General features: G+C 35.7%; 2 protein-coding genes across 2 annotated transcripts; one reads left to right on the forward strand and one right to left on the reverse strand.

Annotated features, from left to right (window-relative positions):
• Nucleotides 1-133: 133 nt before the first annotated feature.
• mora (cysteine and histidine rich domain containing protein) lies at nt 134-2,631 on the forward strand. The gene is made up of 6 exons (XM_013320585.1): nt 134-314; nt 422-558; nt 655-857; nt 1,205-1,421; nt 1,667-1,861; nt 2,229-2,631. Exons 1-6 carry the CDS (start codon nt 236-238, stop codon nt 2,454-2,456), a joined length of 1,059 nt encoding a protein of 352 aa, XP_013176039.1. The 5' UTR covers nt 134-235; the 3' UTR covers nt 2,457-2,631.
• A 678-nt stretch (nt 2,632-3,309) lies between these two features.
• Nucleotides 3,310-17,573, reverse strand: dsf (nuclear receptor dissatisfaction). Its single transcript, XM_013319961.1, has 10 exons — nt 17,546-17,573; nt 16,934-17,014; nt 16,430-16,591; nt 6,050-6,210; nt 5,792-5,971; nt 5,399-5,509; nt 4,557-4,796; nt 4,235-4,316; nt 4,028-4,133; nt 3,310-3,693 (listed from the first exon to the last, which is right to left on the reverse strand). The coding sequence occupies exons 1-10, from the start codon at nt 17,571-17,573 to the stop codon at nt 3,495-3,497; spliced, it is 1,350 nt and encodes a 449-aa protein (XP_013175415.1). The 3' UTR covers nt 3,310-3,494.
• Nucleotides 17,574-18,157: the final 584 nt, after the last annotated feature.

Consider the following 18,157-nt stretch of genomic DNA (forward strand, 5'->3'; position numbering starts at 1 on the left):
AATATTCGCTGAACTCTGTATAGATTTGCAGTCGTTGAATTTTATATACTCTTTGTCGTTGAACGAATATGTTCTGTGACTGTGGCTACTCTTTGTGTGTACTTGACATTTGTCAATCACATTGTCATTGTCAACAAGATAGAAAACGTGAAATTTCGCGAAAGAGCGTGAATTCGATCGTTATTTTTATTTAGACGCATTTTTTACTTCTCAATTATTTAAGTGTAATATAAAAATGCCTGAAAATAAAAATTTAGTCCAATGTTATAATCGTGGATGTGGTCAACTTTTTGATCTGAATGAAAACGATAAAGGTAAGATTTTTCTAGAACTGTCGGTTCCAGAATTTATGAATTGATTTGTTTACTATGGTTTAATTTTTGTTATAACCTCTATTAGACAAGGCTAATTTATGTTTCAGATGTATGCTGTCACCATCCTGGTGCCCCAGTATTTCATGATGCATATAAAGGATGGTCTTGTTGCAATAAGAAAAGTGTTGATTTCACTGAATTTCTTAATATAAAAGGTTGTACTTTGTCAAAACATTCTAATGTGGTAAGTTCGCGTTATAATATGTAAATTTAGTAAAATTACAAATGATATTATTTGTTAAAAAAAATACTGATGTTATTCATTCTTCATTTTCTGTAGAAACCACCAGAACCTGAGAAGAAAGTATTAGATAAGGAATTAGAGAAAAAAGAAGTGATTGAAGTCAGAGCACCAGTATTGGGCCCGCAATTGCCTAGGCCTTCATTTGAGACACCTTTAGTCACTCTGAAACCACAAATTGCAGAATCTCTGAAAAATATGATTCAGCAAACTGCGCAGAAATCAGTAGTAGAATCAGATGGGTAATTATCTATTATAATTCGCCTTTTCTATTCATCGAATCAAGACCATACCATTTTTAAAACTTACAGCATGTAAACTGTGGTACACAGAGTTTTTATACTTCCAAAAAAAAAATTACCTAAGTAGGAAGTAACTTTTAAAATTGATTAATATTGCCTTTTCTATACTCTTATCATAAAGATGAAAGATGTGTATTTTATAAATTACCCATGGATGAAGTTGTGGGTAAGAGCTTGTTAGTAATAAATGAATAAGGATCTTTCATTAACTACACTTATCAAAATTTAATCTGAAATTAAATTGTAAACAAAATTAAAAATCATTCACGGGTAAACTTTTCTTGCAGAACAATAGCAATAGGTACAACTTGTAAGAATGCTGGATGTAACATTGCATATGAAGGACCACAGACAAATGACACAATGTGTACATTTCACCCCGGCTGTCCTATCTTCCATGAAGGTCTTAAGTTCTGGTCATGTTGTCAAAAACGAACAACAGATTTCAACACATTCTTAGCACAACCTGGATGCACAACTGGATCACACAAATGGTTTAAAGAGGTTAGTTACATGAGGAATAAACTAAAATTAATTTATAGATAGTTGGTTTAGTGTAACACAACTAAAATGTAAAAGCACATTCGGAAATGAAAAGTAAATATGCATGTAAATATGAGTATCATAAGTAAAACTGAAAATAAGTTCAGTTGTCAGATAAAATGGTACCAAAATGTAAAGCCTAGTTACAAAAGTAATGTTTGGATGTTTATAGTACATTGTTTTAAATCTTTTGTATTATATTTCAGACAACAACTGCAGGTACAGTAAAGTGTCGTTGGGACTGGCATCAGACACCAGAATATGTAATTGTAAGTGTATATGCAAAGAAATATGATCCCGTTGAAAGCTATGTTAAATTGAATCCAATAAGATTAAACACAAAATTGGTGTTCCATCAAGAAGGGAGTGCGGTGTTTGAATTGGATCTTGAATTAAGAGGGGTAAGATCACTTTTATAATTAAAAGCTGTCGCCCGCGACTCCGTCTGCATGCGTTTTACAAAAAGATAACCAGTTGACTATGTGTTTTTCCAGATTATGTTCTATATGTATGCCAAATTTCATTACGATCTGTTGAGTCGTTCTGGAGATATCTTCAAACAAACATCCATCCATCCATCTAAACATTGGCATATATAATATAGTAAGATGTTAACAAATATGTGAAGCTCAATTTGTTAATGGATCTCTAATTGACTACTTTGCTAAAAAAAAGATAACTCTGATAAGGCCTATTTTAGTGTTGTTATGTTATTCTTTTTATTATACTATTGTAGTTCATTTTTAATTTAAAATTCTTCCTTCATAGGTAATTGATCTAGAAAGAAGTAGTGCCTCAATGCTTGGCACCAAAGTTGAAATTAAACTGAAGAAAGCGGAACCTGGTGCTTGGAGTAAAATAGATTTTCCAAGAGCTGAGCCGAAAAAGGAAACCGTGCAAGCAACAGTAGCACAAGTGGAAGACAAAGATGATGTTGTAGACTTGTCATCGGTAGAAGCCATCACTCCCATGAATAATTTAAACTTATCTACTTAACTTGGATTTATTTAAAAAATATTTATTAATTTTTTATATAGAGCAACACTATGGATTTTGATTTAGACATCTGGCAATGTAATTTTTTTTTATCAGTGTTGCAAGTGTTTGAGCTTTCAATTATCTATGAAAGATTGCTTTCCTTTATTGAAAAATAAAAAGATTGAATAACATACTGTTTTTTTATTATTTTTAACAGGTTTAATTGGTTTTACCCTTTATAACACTCTTAATTTTTTAATAAATCACAATAATTTTTACAATGATTCAAGATTGTAGAGATATGTCTGTTCCCTAAGACAATAAACACGGGAATTATACAAAGTTCAACAAATTCTGATAGTAATATAAACTGCGTATTTAGGAGCCATCTACAATATATTACAAGTTTTCTTAGTATATTTTCATATAAATAATAAATTGACTAGAACTACTTTTTAATCTAAAAATAAATTATGGATATGGATTAAAACATCTTAGTATGTATAATAATGCTGCAACTTACAACTACATGACTGAGTTTGTCGTAGGTATAATTTTGACTAGATGCAGGATAGAGATCGAACTTTGGACTAGTATATAATACAATACGATTAACTTATTGCTCTATAAAAGCAAGGCAGACTTATTAACCAAAAAAGTTTTTATAATACAAACGAAGTAATAAATGAAACAAAAACCAAAAAATTTTTGGAAAAATCTAGATTGTTGAATTTCAAATGACTAGTAGTACTCTTCCTTTGTGATAAACGTATGTCAATCCGCGCCGAACCGATTCAAAAGTTCAGATCGCATAGACTTGAATCGTTGAGCTGCATTTCAGCAACTAAATTAATAGCTCATTGCGATATACAATAACTATGTGAGCCGCCGATCTGCGACCTGCCTGGGGACTCGCAGTTCGGAGCTCGTTACAAATTCTGCTGCGACCCGGTTCACTGATCTGCTTAAACCATGTGAACCGTGATCAGATCTGCAGGTCGTTAATTTTAATAGATTTACTCATAACTATCACCTAACCTAAAAAGTTGTAAATGATTATGGTGAGGCGCAATGTTCGGTGATAGTGGGGGGTGGGAAAGCGGGCGCGGGCGCTGGGGCGGGCTGCATTCGGTACATGTCGTGTAGCAGCGTGGCCACTGACACATCGCCCACGGTTTCACGGAACAGAAGCAGCTCAATAGATCGCGCTCGCACCGCACGAAGCGACGGCAGCAAGAGTAGCAGTCGTCCGAACCTAAGAAAATAAATTAAATAAGTTTTCAATGACCATATTCCAAAAGTATTCAGCGCACGAATGGCTTTCTTAACTGACGAATATTGGTCATTTTTTTTATTACGCACAACGAATATAAGCTATAGATCTTCCAATGAATAAATCTATGATGTTATCAATTATAAATCAGCAATACCCTAGACCTAGGCAGCAAGCTCAAGAGCTCTAATTGTGTCTATAAAGCCTTATGCCTAGATGTGAACGATCTGTTGATAGTAGTAGTGAGTTAAAGGTATATTGTAGTGGGTAGAAACAGAGTATCATGCTATCTTTTAAAATGCCTTGTAAGATTTACCTCGTTGGTTGTCGCGTGTATCGCGTACGAACGTAGTCCGCCAATATGCATTGTGCTTGATCTTGCAGCATCTCCACAGGCTGTGTCTCGCTCAAGCCGGGCGTGTCTGCGTTTAATGTGTTATTATTTTTATGTGTTATCAATTTATTTGGTTTAATTATTGAACGATATAAAACAAAATATATTTGTAAGAGGAAAAAATTTTACCTGGTGAAAAAAGAACGATTGCTTTCATGCAGCCACACTCGCTGCCGTCTGGCGCTATTTGACGAAATCGACACAGGATTTCCTAAAAAAATTACATAACTGTTATACACCAATATTGCAATAATCGGATAATTGTAATATATTAAATGTCTATTCGTGTTACACGATAAAACAATATGTCTCATAACTCATAATAAAACAGTAAACTCATATTACTGTTTTATTGGTACAGGGGAACATTATCGCATGAATCGCTTAACTCTATATAGTATTTACTACATTGTAATATATCTTATAGGCAAGATATTTACGATGTGATCACCTGTAAGGTATTTAGCTCCAAGTCCGCGAGTGGGTCTGGGGGTAAGCGAGTCCTTGCTACGGGCGCGGCGAGCAACGGGGCGAGATCCCAGGGCGCCGCCCATTGCGCTAGGTGCAGAAGGAAAAGCTCCTTCCACGCCGCTCGCAGGAGTACCAGCTGATCACCCGGCGCTAGTGCTTGAAACGGTGCCAGGCATCGCACCCACCGGACCGCCATGAACAGCAATCGTGCGCTTGTTTCCTAAAAACAACGTATATAGGTTAACTCTTTGTATCTATTCTATTCATTAGTTAAATTTTTAATAGATACTGTACTGCGCACGCCGCGGCCTTACTATTACTGTTATTTGGAATTACAAACGATAATCTACGTAGCTACACTTATTGATATTTAATTTCAAAAAACAAATGAGAGAAGCTAACACTTGATATTGATTTAAAAATCGTTTTAAAAATATCTAGGTTTCAAGGTTTATTGTATATAATGTAAAGAATGATATCTGTAGGCGTGTATCGTGTTGTCACAGTTGGTATCGCGAGCCGAGGGGCGGGGTAAGTCAAGTGAAGGCGAAAAGTCACCCTCGAGCCGCCCAATCGCGAGTCCGCGCCGCCCTTGCGGCCAAAAAGCCACCGAGCAGTACACACCCCTTACTTATTTCACATTCTATATAAGTGACATTTTTTGCTTAAGCTATTTTACAGCCCTATGTTTATGTAGTAGCTACAATTGATTTTCTTAGAATTAAATAACGATATTTAAGTTAAAATCAAATTTTCCGATAATTCATTAGACCATCGCTTTGTCTTAAAGTTTATCTTATTACTAAACAGAGAATTAGTTACTTGTAAAAGTTCCCAAGTGGGGGCAAGTGGCGCTCCGAATGGACTGGGCGGCGGCCGCAGTAGTGTTGGGTCACCTTGTAGTTGCAACTGCTTTGCGCTCCACATCAGTTCCTTAAGCGAAAACCACATAAGAAAAATTAACTTTGAAAATTATCGTCTAATTTTCATTCCTAATCCTCTTTCCTTTTATTTAAATGCGTTATTTTGATACCTTAATGATTCGTCACTTCACATTAGGTATAAAACTAATCCAATGATACATAGCTCACGCTACTTTTCTTCGCGCCAATATTTTGTAAGTTGGGGTTCCTATAAATGAGCTACCTTATCAGCTGTTTTTATTTCTATCTATGTTAAACTGTCTTTGAGTCTATAACAGTTAATCTTTCTTACTTGGCATTTATCGGATGACATAAGCATGTGCAGCAGGCCGGGTGGCGGCGTGAGGAAGGGCTCGGCGAGCAGCGGCAGCGGGCTTGCTGCCCCTGCGCCTCCGCCCCCACCAGCGGCGCTGGAACCTGCCGACGACGCCGCGCTCAGAGGTGCCGGCTCGCTCACGCCACTTAGGCTGAACTATCGTTATAATTTCAATGATTAAATATACTTTCGTTGTGCTACTGCTATAAAATAAATGTTCTGTATATATGTTACTTGGAAGTTGAAGGGTTGCGGCAGCGGCGCGTACGGCGATGGCGGCGACAGCTTGAGTGCGTGTGGCTTATGTGCGTGCGCGTGCGAGAGCGGCGGTGCCAGCGCGCCCAGCCCGCCGGAGTGCAGCTTCGGCTTGCGAGGACCGCGCTCGTGTTGGACGGCTAAGGAAAATTAACATCTTGAGTCACACCTACCTTGAATAATTATAAATATTAATATTAGGAACGAGAATCTCACGTGGATCGCTCGCTCAAGTCCCATTTCCGTCGGTCAATAGTTCTAAAAAAAATATATTTGACATGCATCAATGTTTTCAATGTGTCTTTTTTTCTAAAGTAGGTGAAATTTTATTTAAAAAAAGTAGTTTTAAAGTTACTAACGCCAGCAATGTTTTACACGCTGGATTATGGAGTCGTGAACCGATTATTCGCTGCAGATCCCCGTAAGCCGAGATCGCATTCACCCATAGGCGGTATTACGTCCTAGGCTGTGTGCACACTGCGTTTAATTATTCTCAATGCTTGCTCTCCGAAACACTCAAGAGATTTTAGTTTGATATTTTTTGTTTTCTTTTTGAGTTATGATGATGACGGTAGTTATGGCCAATTAGCCCTGTGTGCATGAACATATCAAAATAAGTACCGGACCTAGCCCAAAGGAGTGAACATAGATAGACATTTCTATTTGGCCAAATTCACACAATCTAAGCATCGCGAGTACGATGTTTACTCTTACATATGTAGACTTTCTTCAAAACTTATTCATATCGTCATCGTTATCATATAGTTTCATCTAAATTGTACTACACCAATAGTAACTTCCATTAACTTTAATAACGTACTATAAAACGGCTTAACGAAATATCGTTATATTTACGTAATAATCTAATCATTTCGATAAAAAAAGTTTAAATTTACATATTTACCTTCGATTAAAAGAAAGCTATGTAAACTTTCTTTTTTTTACAAAATATTGATAGTTTTATTCCTAAAGTCCCCAGTGTGTATGCCGGATTGTTTCTGTAATGACGTCACGCAATCAGCTTACCGCGGCTGAGTCCATGAGAATGCGGCCATTGTGCCCGCACATGTCGGCGCATACGCTGCGTTCCCGCGCCCTGTCGCCCGGCCGCCGCCCGGCTTAAACCGGCTGAATAGTGCCGCTGGACGCCGAGCGGCTTAAATCTACACAGCTCTGGGCTTGCGGGGCGTTTAGTGTCTTTGGAAATATAGCTTGCTGTCGTAGTTATACCTAATAGCTTACTCACAAATACTGTTACGTTATTTATGTAACAATTTCATTTAATAATTCTACTAATCATGTCTGTAGTAAATAGTGTACGATTATTAAACGCAGATCCCTTACTAAAACTACGGGCCGTATGTAAGATAAGATTGTCTATTACTTTTCAGGTCTCAATAGGTTTAGGCAGTTTTTGTATCGAACATCAGTAGAAAGGTCTTTTGATTTTCTCTTTGTCTCGATATTTGTTTGTCAATTATTTAAGGCCATCGTCTTTTTTAATGTATTTATGGGGTTTGCACAAGGAAAATTAAAAAAAAATATAATTATCTAATTGACCCTTAGGTCTAAATTTATTTGAATAGTATAAACAGTGTTTACTTACAATAAAGTACAGACGTTTTCTTTCAAAACAAAACAATAAAACACCGATGAATTGCATCGTAAAGTCTATACTTACATGTATCGGAAGCTATAATGTTAACCTTTTGTTTATGGGGCGCGTGTAATCCCAAATAGAACACGTGCTTTTTTCTCGGCTTCAACGCCTCCCTCTAGAGATGGATTACATTCAATTTTCATCCGAAAGTATATGGCTTTAGAAGTTACATTTGAATATTATGTTATCCTAGGGGTCATCTAAGCCAAGGGGTTAGTTACGAATGCGAATTTAATGGACAAAATTTTAATTATATTAAGAGAAAATTAAGTTTTTTCGTATCGTGCGATGTAGGTATCTGACGTTTACAGATGAACTTTAAGTAGTAGTTCTGATAGCCATTAAAATTATTACTACATTAAAAGTTAAATAAATAGGTAATTTAATTTTTTATATAAATAATTGGACACAAAGCAGAGGAAACAATATCAAAATCAATTTCTAAAATTCGCATTATTAGAGTCTCGATTTTGGGATATTACAACAGCAATATTAAATTTAACAGCAAAGATTAAATCTTTTAAACATTTGCATCTACGTTTTGATATTGTGTTTGTGAAAACGTATACGCAAGCGTTTGAGTCTCAGCTAAAGCCGATGTAAAAAGGCGCTCCTTGAATCACATTTGAAGCGTTTAGGAGGGAGATTTAACTTCAAACATCATCACCAGAAAACCCTTCGCTACAACAAATTGAAAGCAAACAAAACTTCTCTCTCTCTCTTTTCAATTTATATCTTTTAGTTAATAGCGCCCTGGGGGTGAAAAAAGAACAACCACCCCTGAAATGCAACTATATTTTTAAAACTATTTTTTTTAATTATTTGATATTTTAAAGATTCCAGACAGTATTAGAAGTCAGTAGTCAGTTTTCTGTACCTAGTTAGGTTGGATATTTTAAGCCAAATAACATAAAAATGGACAAAACGATTCGATTACAAGTTAGTTGTAAGCAAGTAAATGAAGTAAGTTAGTTGTGTGTAATAAGCAAGAGCAGCATGATTATGACGTAAAATGTATAACTTAACTGGAGGTCTAACTACAATGACTACATCGGTGTTATTTTCACAAGTATTAGCTTGCTATGGTGTCTCAGACAGACGGGGTGTTGGCGAATCGTTAGTGTTGTAACGTGCCCACACCAGCGACTTGAGGAGGTGGGAGTTGGGTCGGACAGAGTACATACGATCTTGTTGCCCGAGTAAATTGAGCTCTGCGGTCGATATTATAGTGATGTTCAACAAATATTTCGTAAAAACAACGATAAATTCAATTGTCAAAAGTAGGGTATATTTTCTGTTGTATAACATGGTGAAATCCAAAAATTAATCGATCATAATCATACTTTTAGTAAAAGGGAAAAATCTAAACTAATTATGCTAATTTCATAAATTCTTTAAGAACAGTATCGTTTGTTGTGTGTAACTTTTTTCTTCGTGCTTTTATGCCATGAATATAGTATGTTCCATAAAATAGGGCAACTTTTTTATAGAAGAACTTTCAAATAAAAGTTATTTTTTATCGATATATTAATAGCCAACCCTTGTGGTAAAGCAAGCGAGCAGGTCGGAGGCGAGAGATGTGGGTTGTGATTAATGACGCAATAATCCCGGCCGCCGCCGATGCTGCCGCCTGCCCGGCAAAAGCTTCACGAAGCCGAATTGGTGAATGGTCAAAAGGTTTATTGACTGACGAGCAAGCGCAAGACATTGTTACCTCATGTACTAAGTGAATCGAATATAAAATATGAAGATGTTTCAAGATACAGAACCGAATTTATGAATATGAATAATTTACTGTAAGAACAATGTCCTTTAATGCTGTTAATAAACTATTCGTTTGAGTTCTGCTATTGTGCTAACATGCTATATAGATAATTTAAATATACGTGACCCTTACTGGTACGCAAAAATTTATGTCGGGACAAGCTATGTTACACACAGTGCAAAGATTCGATAGATTCTCTTAAATAGACGAAAAGCAACAAAAAATATTCATATTTACCAAGCTACGGAAGATGTTGTTATGGTAGACGAATTGTTGTTTCATAGGTTTTTAAAACGTAGAAAAGACAATTTTTATGAACGAAACGAGGACTTTGGTGAACGTAGACCGAGTGCTACGAAAAAAATCTAAGCGTAGAGGAAGAGCTACCAAAAGATTTTGGTTCCAACGTAATCTTAATAACTTGTATAGAAATACGTTTGTACATAATACAGTTGGCATTGAAAAGAGTAGGAAAGTCTTATTATTAAGATATCAGCCACTAAGCGTGACTCGTAGCTTTCGTAGTATTAACCGCAAACATGACGATTAAGTAATGGTATCATAAAATATTATATGTTAGCATACGAAACATTTAGATTTTTGGACATTGTAACGAGACAATGTAACTAATGGAAGTAAATTGCATACTGGTAGATGAACGATTGGTCTATTAAGTAATTATAAAATATAAATATTTGCGTGTCTATATTTCTCAAAACACATTGGTGTAATAAAACTTACAAAACAATAAACATACTTCATAAATACAAAAGTAAACAACATCCACACAGTGTCGTGATAAGTATTTGACCACAAACGTTTTCGCCGTGTAGATGCGCATCAAAATCATCGCGTGGAAAATATCCGATGAGAGAACGACCCCGTGTTCCGACATTCGTTCCGACGTTAATTCCAGCCGCATTTGTTCCATTACATTTCCGACACAAAGTAGATACGCGTTTGCCGAATTGACTAGGCGGATGAGACCGGGCGAGCTCAGTGGGACAGGGACGAATCGAGGGTGGCACGCGAGAGCGAGCAGGTCGGAGGATCAAAAGTGAGAAAGATGTATTCAGAAGTGAAATAGTCTGCTGGCTGAGCACATCATCATTAACGAGCCAGAGAGGGCGGAGGGCAGCGAAGAGGCAGAGGGGGCGCGCCAGGTGGTGGCTCCCACGCTCCCTACACCTGCGCGCGATAACACCCCTTACCGCGCACACCTTTACGGCCTATATCTCCCTACACGTGTATACCGTACTCGGGGAATATTTTCGAGTGCACGGACATAAATATGAGAAATATCCAGGTTTTTATTCACCTTCCGCGCGGTGCGGCGCGGCGGTGCCCACCGAGCCGATCATATAAAGGTCCGTAATAGATGTCCGCTGGTCACTATAATACCCACGCGGCAATATTTTCATTTGTATTTTTCATATTGTCATGCTGTATTCACGTCTGACGTGCTCAACACATGAAAAAAGGAGGTATATTACCTCAAAACTTAAGCAATTACTTTAACTCCTTCAATAGGCAAATACATTTTTAAGGTAGAGTTTCAGTAAAATTAACTGAAAAATTTTAAACAACTAAATTGTTGATATTTAAAAAAAAAACTAGTTATAAATTTATTTTATTTTATACTGTGAATATTGCAATATAAAGGAAGACTAAACAACAGTAAGTATAAAAGACAGTTTTCATCTCGGCAAAAGTTGTAGCGACATTCGTCGGCGGCAGCGGTTTGTGAACTTAGTTCGTTGCCGAGGAGAAACAACTCCCGACATCACCGCAATACTTTATTTCAATCCATAGCTTTTGTTTTATACAATAAATATATACATTGAAAGAAAAGATATCGATTACCCATATACTTAAAACCTTCATTAAATAAGTAGCTCTTTATTTACTACTTCTATCATATTTATTATATATTAAAATATAAGTAGTAAGTATAAAGGTATTGAGTTAGATTCACATACAGTTCGTCTGAAAGGAACTAAGTCAGGGCTTTCTATAAACTGATTTGCTTTGATGTTCATCAAGTTTGTAATCCAATTAGAACGCTGTAGATATCGTATATATATTTCATCTCAAGCTTTACTTTTAACATAACCATGAAAGTATAATTTATCTAATTTAGCAAGTTAGATCAGGAATTAATAATGTACTAGTAAAGTCAGATATTAACCATATAATAAACATTAATTTATAATCTAAAACAATTAAAAGCAAAAGCGCGTGAAATCCATTCACTAGTAATAGACAATAAATTCTCCATAGTGCAAACCTATTTAAAATCACGCGAACCAAGAAAAAAAAATTCATTTAGAAACAGATGTATCCGTGATACCGTTATTGTTAAAATTAATTTTATTATCTATGACATGACAATAATTTGTTCACGCAAGACATTAAAATGAAATTAGATGGGAGAGATTTGTGAGGGGGAGCGAGGGATGAATCGGTTACTGTCAAAATAAAGGTTATATTTGAGATGCGAGGACCCTGCGCCGGTAAAGCGGTGAATAAATCACATAATCGGATCGAAACGAACGCAGATCAACTATTTATTTGTCCTTTGACGTACACCTTTGTACTTCGCAAACTTATTTAAATGATTTTACGTCAAATCTGTACATAGAAATATTAAAGATAACATTAATAGAATTTCTATTTTAATGTTGAAGTTTGAAGCACTCCAAAGAACCAAAAATATTGTTCAGACTAAAGTAAAATAAATGAAAATCTCCTTCTATTTTCATCAAAACCACCAATTTTCTGAAGGAGTTTTGAAGAAAATCCAGCAGAATACTTAATAATATTTTAATTCTATCATCAAATTAATCAATTAATCCGTAATTACAGTTCTATAAGCATAACAAATTTCACTATTATGTCGCAATTGTAAGCACCCTCAGTGCACCCCTTGCGTACACTAGCGGGGAGGTGTGAACACGTGCTGATCCTAAAGCGATCCCAGGAGATGCGATCTATTTCATTTGATACACTCCACTTTGATGGACTCTACAATTAGTAATGGGTTATGGTTATGATTTTTTTATCGCGATATTATACAGGTAAGTGCATGGAAACGTTTAGGAAATACTCATTTACTTTTCGTGCGCTTTTATTACTACCTATCATCTTAGCAGCAGGTCATTTAGATTCTTAAAACTGTTTTATCGTTGGGTAAGTAATGATTAAAATTAATAAAATCTCCGAAAACAGTTTCCTTCGTACGTCAAATTGAAGTAGAAAGAACAATATTCCTACATTTAATGAATACCTAATTAAATAACATTAATTAAGGTATAGAAAGCACAAAGTAAAATACACGAGAAGGAACAGATTCGTGAAACAATTCCACGTACAACAACATAAAGAGGCCGGGCGCTGCCAAGCTGTGGGTTTCATTACGTTCTAAATACTCTTTTTAGCACAAAAGGACTTCAAAAAGGTAAGCGCACGGTGGAACACAAATCTTGCGCGCAAACCGTTAAATTAAAAATAAATATTCCGAAACGTCAGCATGTTAGGGGTCGGAAAATATCGAGAAAAAAATAAAAGAGCGTCAGAATAGCCGCTGTCAGTTCACAGGCGGGGCAAGGGGGCGCGGACCTGGGGAGGGGAGAGGGTAAGGTGAATCTTTTTGTGAAGTGGAGAGAATTAATTTAACCCGCTGCGGGGTAACACGACATGGCGGTAATTGAAAAGTTCGCCCCTTATCGGCGGCGCGGCGGCGGCGTCGGTGGCGCGCCGTCGGCGATGCGTCTTCGCGACACTCCGCTAAAAGTCGCCTTGAGCCTTATCATAATTATAGACTTATTTATATTTTTAAATGTACGAATAAATTACACGATGAAATAAAATGTAAAACTTGATAATTTCTCGTTTGCCTTGAAATAATGATTCCAAGGACAAACTAACGAATAAATTCATATCATATCATCTAAGTTAGTTAATGGTTAAAAAGAGATTGTATAAACATGATAATTTTAAACTATGTATATGTAGTATTGGTAAATTAATTAAGTGTTACTCATACTGTAGTATACATAAATTATTAAGTAGGCAAAAATGACAAAAGCTTTTTGATTTAAACCCTTTAACTTTTTCAGTGAAATTCAAAAAGTGTCGAAACTCGAAGTAGGCGTTGGCTTGCTCGCAGTTTTCATTGATTTTAATTTAATTTTCACAAAGTTAAATTGGGGATTACGTCTATTTTATGGAAGTGATTTTGGAGAGATTCAGTCTTTTGTTTGTATTAGTTATTAATTAAATACATTTTTGGAATTGCTCGACCTCCAAGAATAGGCACAGGATTTGATGTACAAATATCTAGATTATCTTTCACAGTTTGATACTTTCTTACTTTGATACAATTTAATAAAGTCCGTTACACACATGTAACGAGCTCAGAATTTTATGTTTTTTTCTAATTCGCGTACATAATGTTATAGAGTATAGATGATACTCTATAACATTATAAACAGAAAAGACTTGATTGTTTGTCTGTATATTAAATAGGCTACCGATACTGAACCGAATACAAAAATTGTTTCACCAATTGGAAGCTACACTACTTCCAGGTGTTATAAGCGCGGACGAAGTTGCAAGCCACTGCTAGTAAATAATAATTTGAATGACTTTTATTTTAAATATGGAGAAAGGGAGACTAACGGATATTTATTACTTACTCGTCTAGTTACTAATCCCAAAAAAGCTTATTTAGAATATTCCAGTGCAATAAGTGAAGTATTTCTGACCTATCTTTAAATAATACAGTAAGCTATATTGTGATCTGTTAAGTGGAACGAGACGAAATGTCTGTCTGTACCTTGATTAATTTACCAAGTTAATCCATTATTCCGCGGTTGCGGCCGGTAAGCGACCTAGTCGAAGTGAAAATGCATGAATTATAAATAGCTATCGGCTTACTTCGCTCTCTCTGGCGCTGCCAGTCGAAGTCGGCTCGTATCATTGTTACGTAAAATATACTTGAGCATTTACGATATGTTTTCAAAGCCCAATACATATAGATATATGTAGGTAAATATATAGATATTACAATTGTTATGACTAGACTTTTTATTTTGTTAAAGTAAAAATTAAAAAAATAGACAGCTTTAATACAAAATTAAGGGGTATTAAATGAAAAAATCAAATACATTGCCGAAAGCAAATGCATTTTTTGAATAGTTTAAAACACTATCAGCACGAGAGAAGTGGGTGAAGTCTAACTATACTGTATATAATATTAGTGGCTTCTTAATGTCGTAGTAACTTAATTAATTCGACACTGATTGTTCCACTGACTACATTAGGCTTTCGTTATATAAGTAACGCAGTATACTGTTGGCTGAGCGGCGGCGCGGCGTCTAAGTTTCGTGAGGGCGTATAATTACGCGAGCGAGTAAACATATAAAGGTAATCCGGGTCGCGGCGGCACAAAGTGATGCTCGTGAATAATTCAGCGACGGCACCTGCGCGTAGACCGCAGTACGCGAGGGCTACCTAACTACACGACTCTGCTGTACAAAACTGTAACTCTTATATAATGTGTTAAGTTAGATGGTCTACGAATTCTTGGCACGTTTTTATTGCAGCAAGAGGTACGTAACACAGCACGACGTATACGATAAACATATCTAATGCGTAAAATTTCAATTGTTTGACTATTGAAGTGAAATTAATCGTAAAATCTCAAAAATATCTGAAGGTTTGGATCAATTATGTGATCGTTGTGATAAACTTTTACATGTAAAGCGCAATTATAATTGTTTTAATTACAACTGCATGTCACATGTATATTTTGTTGATTTTTTTTATTTTTGAATTTTAAATGTGCTACATTTATTACAGTGCCAACCCTGAATGATCGTGCCAAGTATTTTAAGGCAACGTAAAAGGCTTTGTCACATAGTGAGAGATATCGCACGACTTGTGGCGGACGCGGTGCACTATGAATATTCAATTTATTTACCGAATTATGCTTAATTGTCGAGATTTTGCAATATATGCAAATTAAGAGGAGTCGTTGCTTGCATGAGTATCACAAAGTTATAAACACAAAGACTATGAATGATATACATACTTGATAGGATTTAGATAGAGTTAATAATAATTTTACGTATTACATATTGAGAAATATAATATTTACATGTTAGAAAATCATCGTGATATCAATTAATTTTTTAATAATAAAATCATCTCAATTATAAAAAAAACATGCAGACGAACTTATAACCTCCACCTTTCAGAGGTCGGTTCAAATACTTAACACCAATAATATTAAAGAAAAAGTTTTCCAAAACTATTTGTCCTATGTTACATAATACATAATAAATAAAGGTGACAAAGAACTGGACCTGGAAGACGTTCAATATCGAATATATGGAGATGGCGTAATGACAAATGTGTCCGCTTCGAATGGGGCTGGCTGTTATATGCCATCGTATTTATTACATACAGTATATCAACTAAAGCACAAAGCGACCTGCTGTGCGAGTGATCGAAACACTAACAAAGCATTCTCTTTACACCCTCTATCTTTCATACGATCTTATATTATTTTTGATACAGTGTGTTTCTTTTTACAAGTAAAGTTTAGGTATTTCAATTTACAAGAATCCCAGGAATTGTGTACAATCTTTTGTCCCTATGCCGACTTCGCACCGATGGATATTAGTTTTGTAAACTCTTTATAAAAATATGATTTATAGTAGGTATATCCTACTAGATGTTGCCTGCGACTACATAAAAATACAAGTTATTATCTTATTGTTTGTGTTGTGTATAAAACTTGTTGTAATCGGTTTATATGGTGCTTGCGACATTAAATAATAAGACCCCGAAAGAGTTTATAGCTTCCAAGACCTTTAATTTGAGTTTATATGATGTTTTGTTGTAAAAATTAATATGGTTAGTCCCTCACCATCTTTGTTCATATTGGCCTGAAAGCACTTAGCAAGCCTGCAGGCGCGGCATTGGTTGCGGTGCGTCTTGTCGACAGGGCAGCGTCCCTTCAGCTCGCCGCCCGCCTTGCACGTGTACACGCGGTTCCTGTGTATCGACCGCTTGAAGAAACCCGAACACCCTGTACATAAATATAATGTAATACATTGCATGTCACTACAATTTTTTCATATGGAAAAGCGCTAGGTGAGTATATTTGCATTGAAAGTATTATGATCTAATCTGATGCCCAATGCCAGTATCAGTTATTTACAGTTTAAATTCTTAGGCCGTGATGGCCAGATGTATTTTATCCAAACAATTTATCAAAATTAACAGAGTGCCAGGCTTACTAATGAATATTACCGAGGATTTCCAGTGCCAAAACGTTTGTACCTAAACATATTCATTATACTTAAATACAGAGATAACAACATGTTTTGTACAGATGTTTCCGCAGTGAAAACTCGCGATTTGATCTTACCGTCGCAGCTGTAGATGCCATAATGTTTGCCGGAGCTTCTATCGCCGCACACGTTGCACGGTATGTCCAGCAACCGGTCTCCTGGTAGAAATTAACACGTATTAGCAATTTTATTGCGCTAAAAATAATACAAGACTGCCAACATAGCGTTGGCAGTCTTGTATTAATTAGCTTATATAATAGTGTATCACGCAAGTTTGAACAATTTAATTACGTTTAAAAATATTGTCATAATATAGTTTCTTTCTAAAAGCTTGCAATTTTTGGCTTTTGAATGAAAGTACAAAAGTGGACTGTTATTCGGAGATCATTAAATCTACTCGGTTTCCTCGCAAGAAATGTTTATCTATTAATTGACACTTCCGCCCACCAACGCCGCTCCCTTTGCCAAAATAGATTAGTCAGATTACAACAATCTCGCTAATAACGTTGGTGTTTTTGTTCCGTTTACAGAAACCTTCCCCTAAAGCCCCTTTTCCTCAACGCTCACAATTGACTACATTTACACCGTGCCGTAAGGAGATGTAACAAAGTTCCTATAGATGTTTCGTTATGACTTTCACAATTATACAATGTAAACAATTTATTTTTTAAGCCATATCTGATTGAGACCTAGGTCCGCTACAACGATGGCTGCCATGGTCATATAATATAAAATTGATCGCCATTTTTCATTACATCAAATCTAAATTTAAATATTTGAAATAAGCAAAGCTAGAGGTTTAGTATCTTAAGATAAGTATAGAAAGAATAACGAAGAAATAAAATTAAAAAAATAAATGAAAATGTCTGTTACGTTACTGTGTAAGTGAAGGTTATCTATAATACCATGAATCCTTTCTAAAGATCTTTTCTTTCCTCGGCGAAATGGACTTAGACGACTTTAGTAATCGTCTTTGGGGCCTCACAGAAAAGCCGCGAAGTGTCGTAATTATCTCCTTTCGTTTTGCCTCCAAAAGGATTTTGTATCAAAAAAGAATTTTCGAGATTAATTCGCTTTGAACGAAAAAATAAGCTGTTTCTTTCAACATTAAAGCGATTATACATTCCTGTTATAATATATAACATTTTAATATATTAAATTAAATAAATGAGCACTCTTTTAGAGTATACAAAGGGATTCGATTTATTAACAGACATGAATTACGAATTGATTCGGAAATCAAAGAAATTGTAACACAAAGATCTATATGTAACGTGTAGTTGCAATGTTTCATACAAGTT

This window comes from Papilio xuthus, unplaced genomic scaffold (assembly GCF_000836235.2).
Source record: "Papilio xuthus unplaced genomic scaffold, Pxut_1.1 DF828952.1, whole genome shotgun sequence".
Classification (NCBI taxonomy): domain Eukaryota; kingdom Metazoa; phylum Arthropoda; class Insecta; order Lepidoptera; family Papilionidae; genus Papilio; species Papilio xuthus.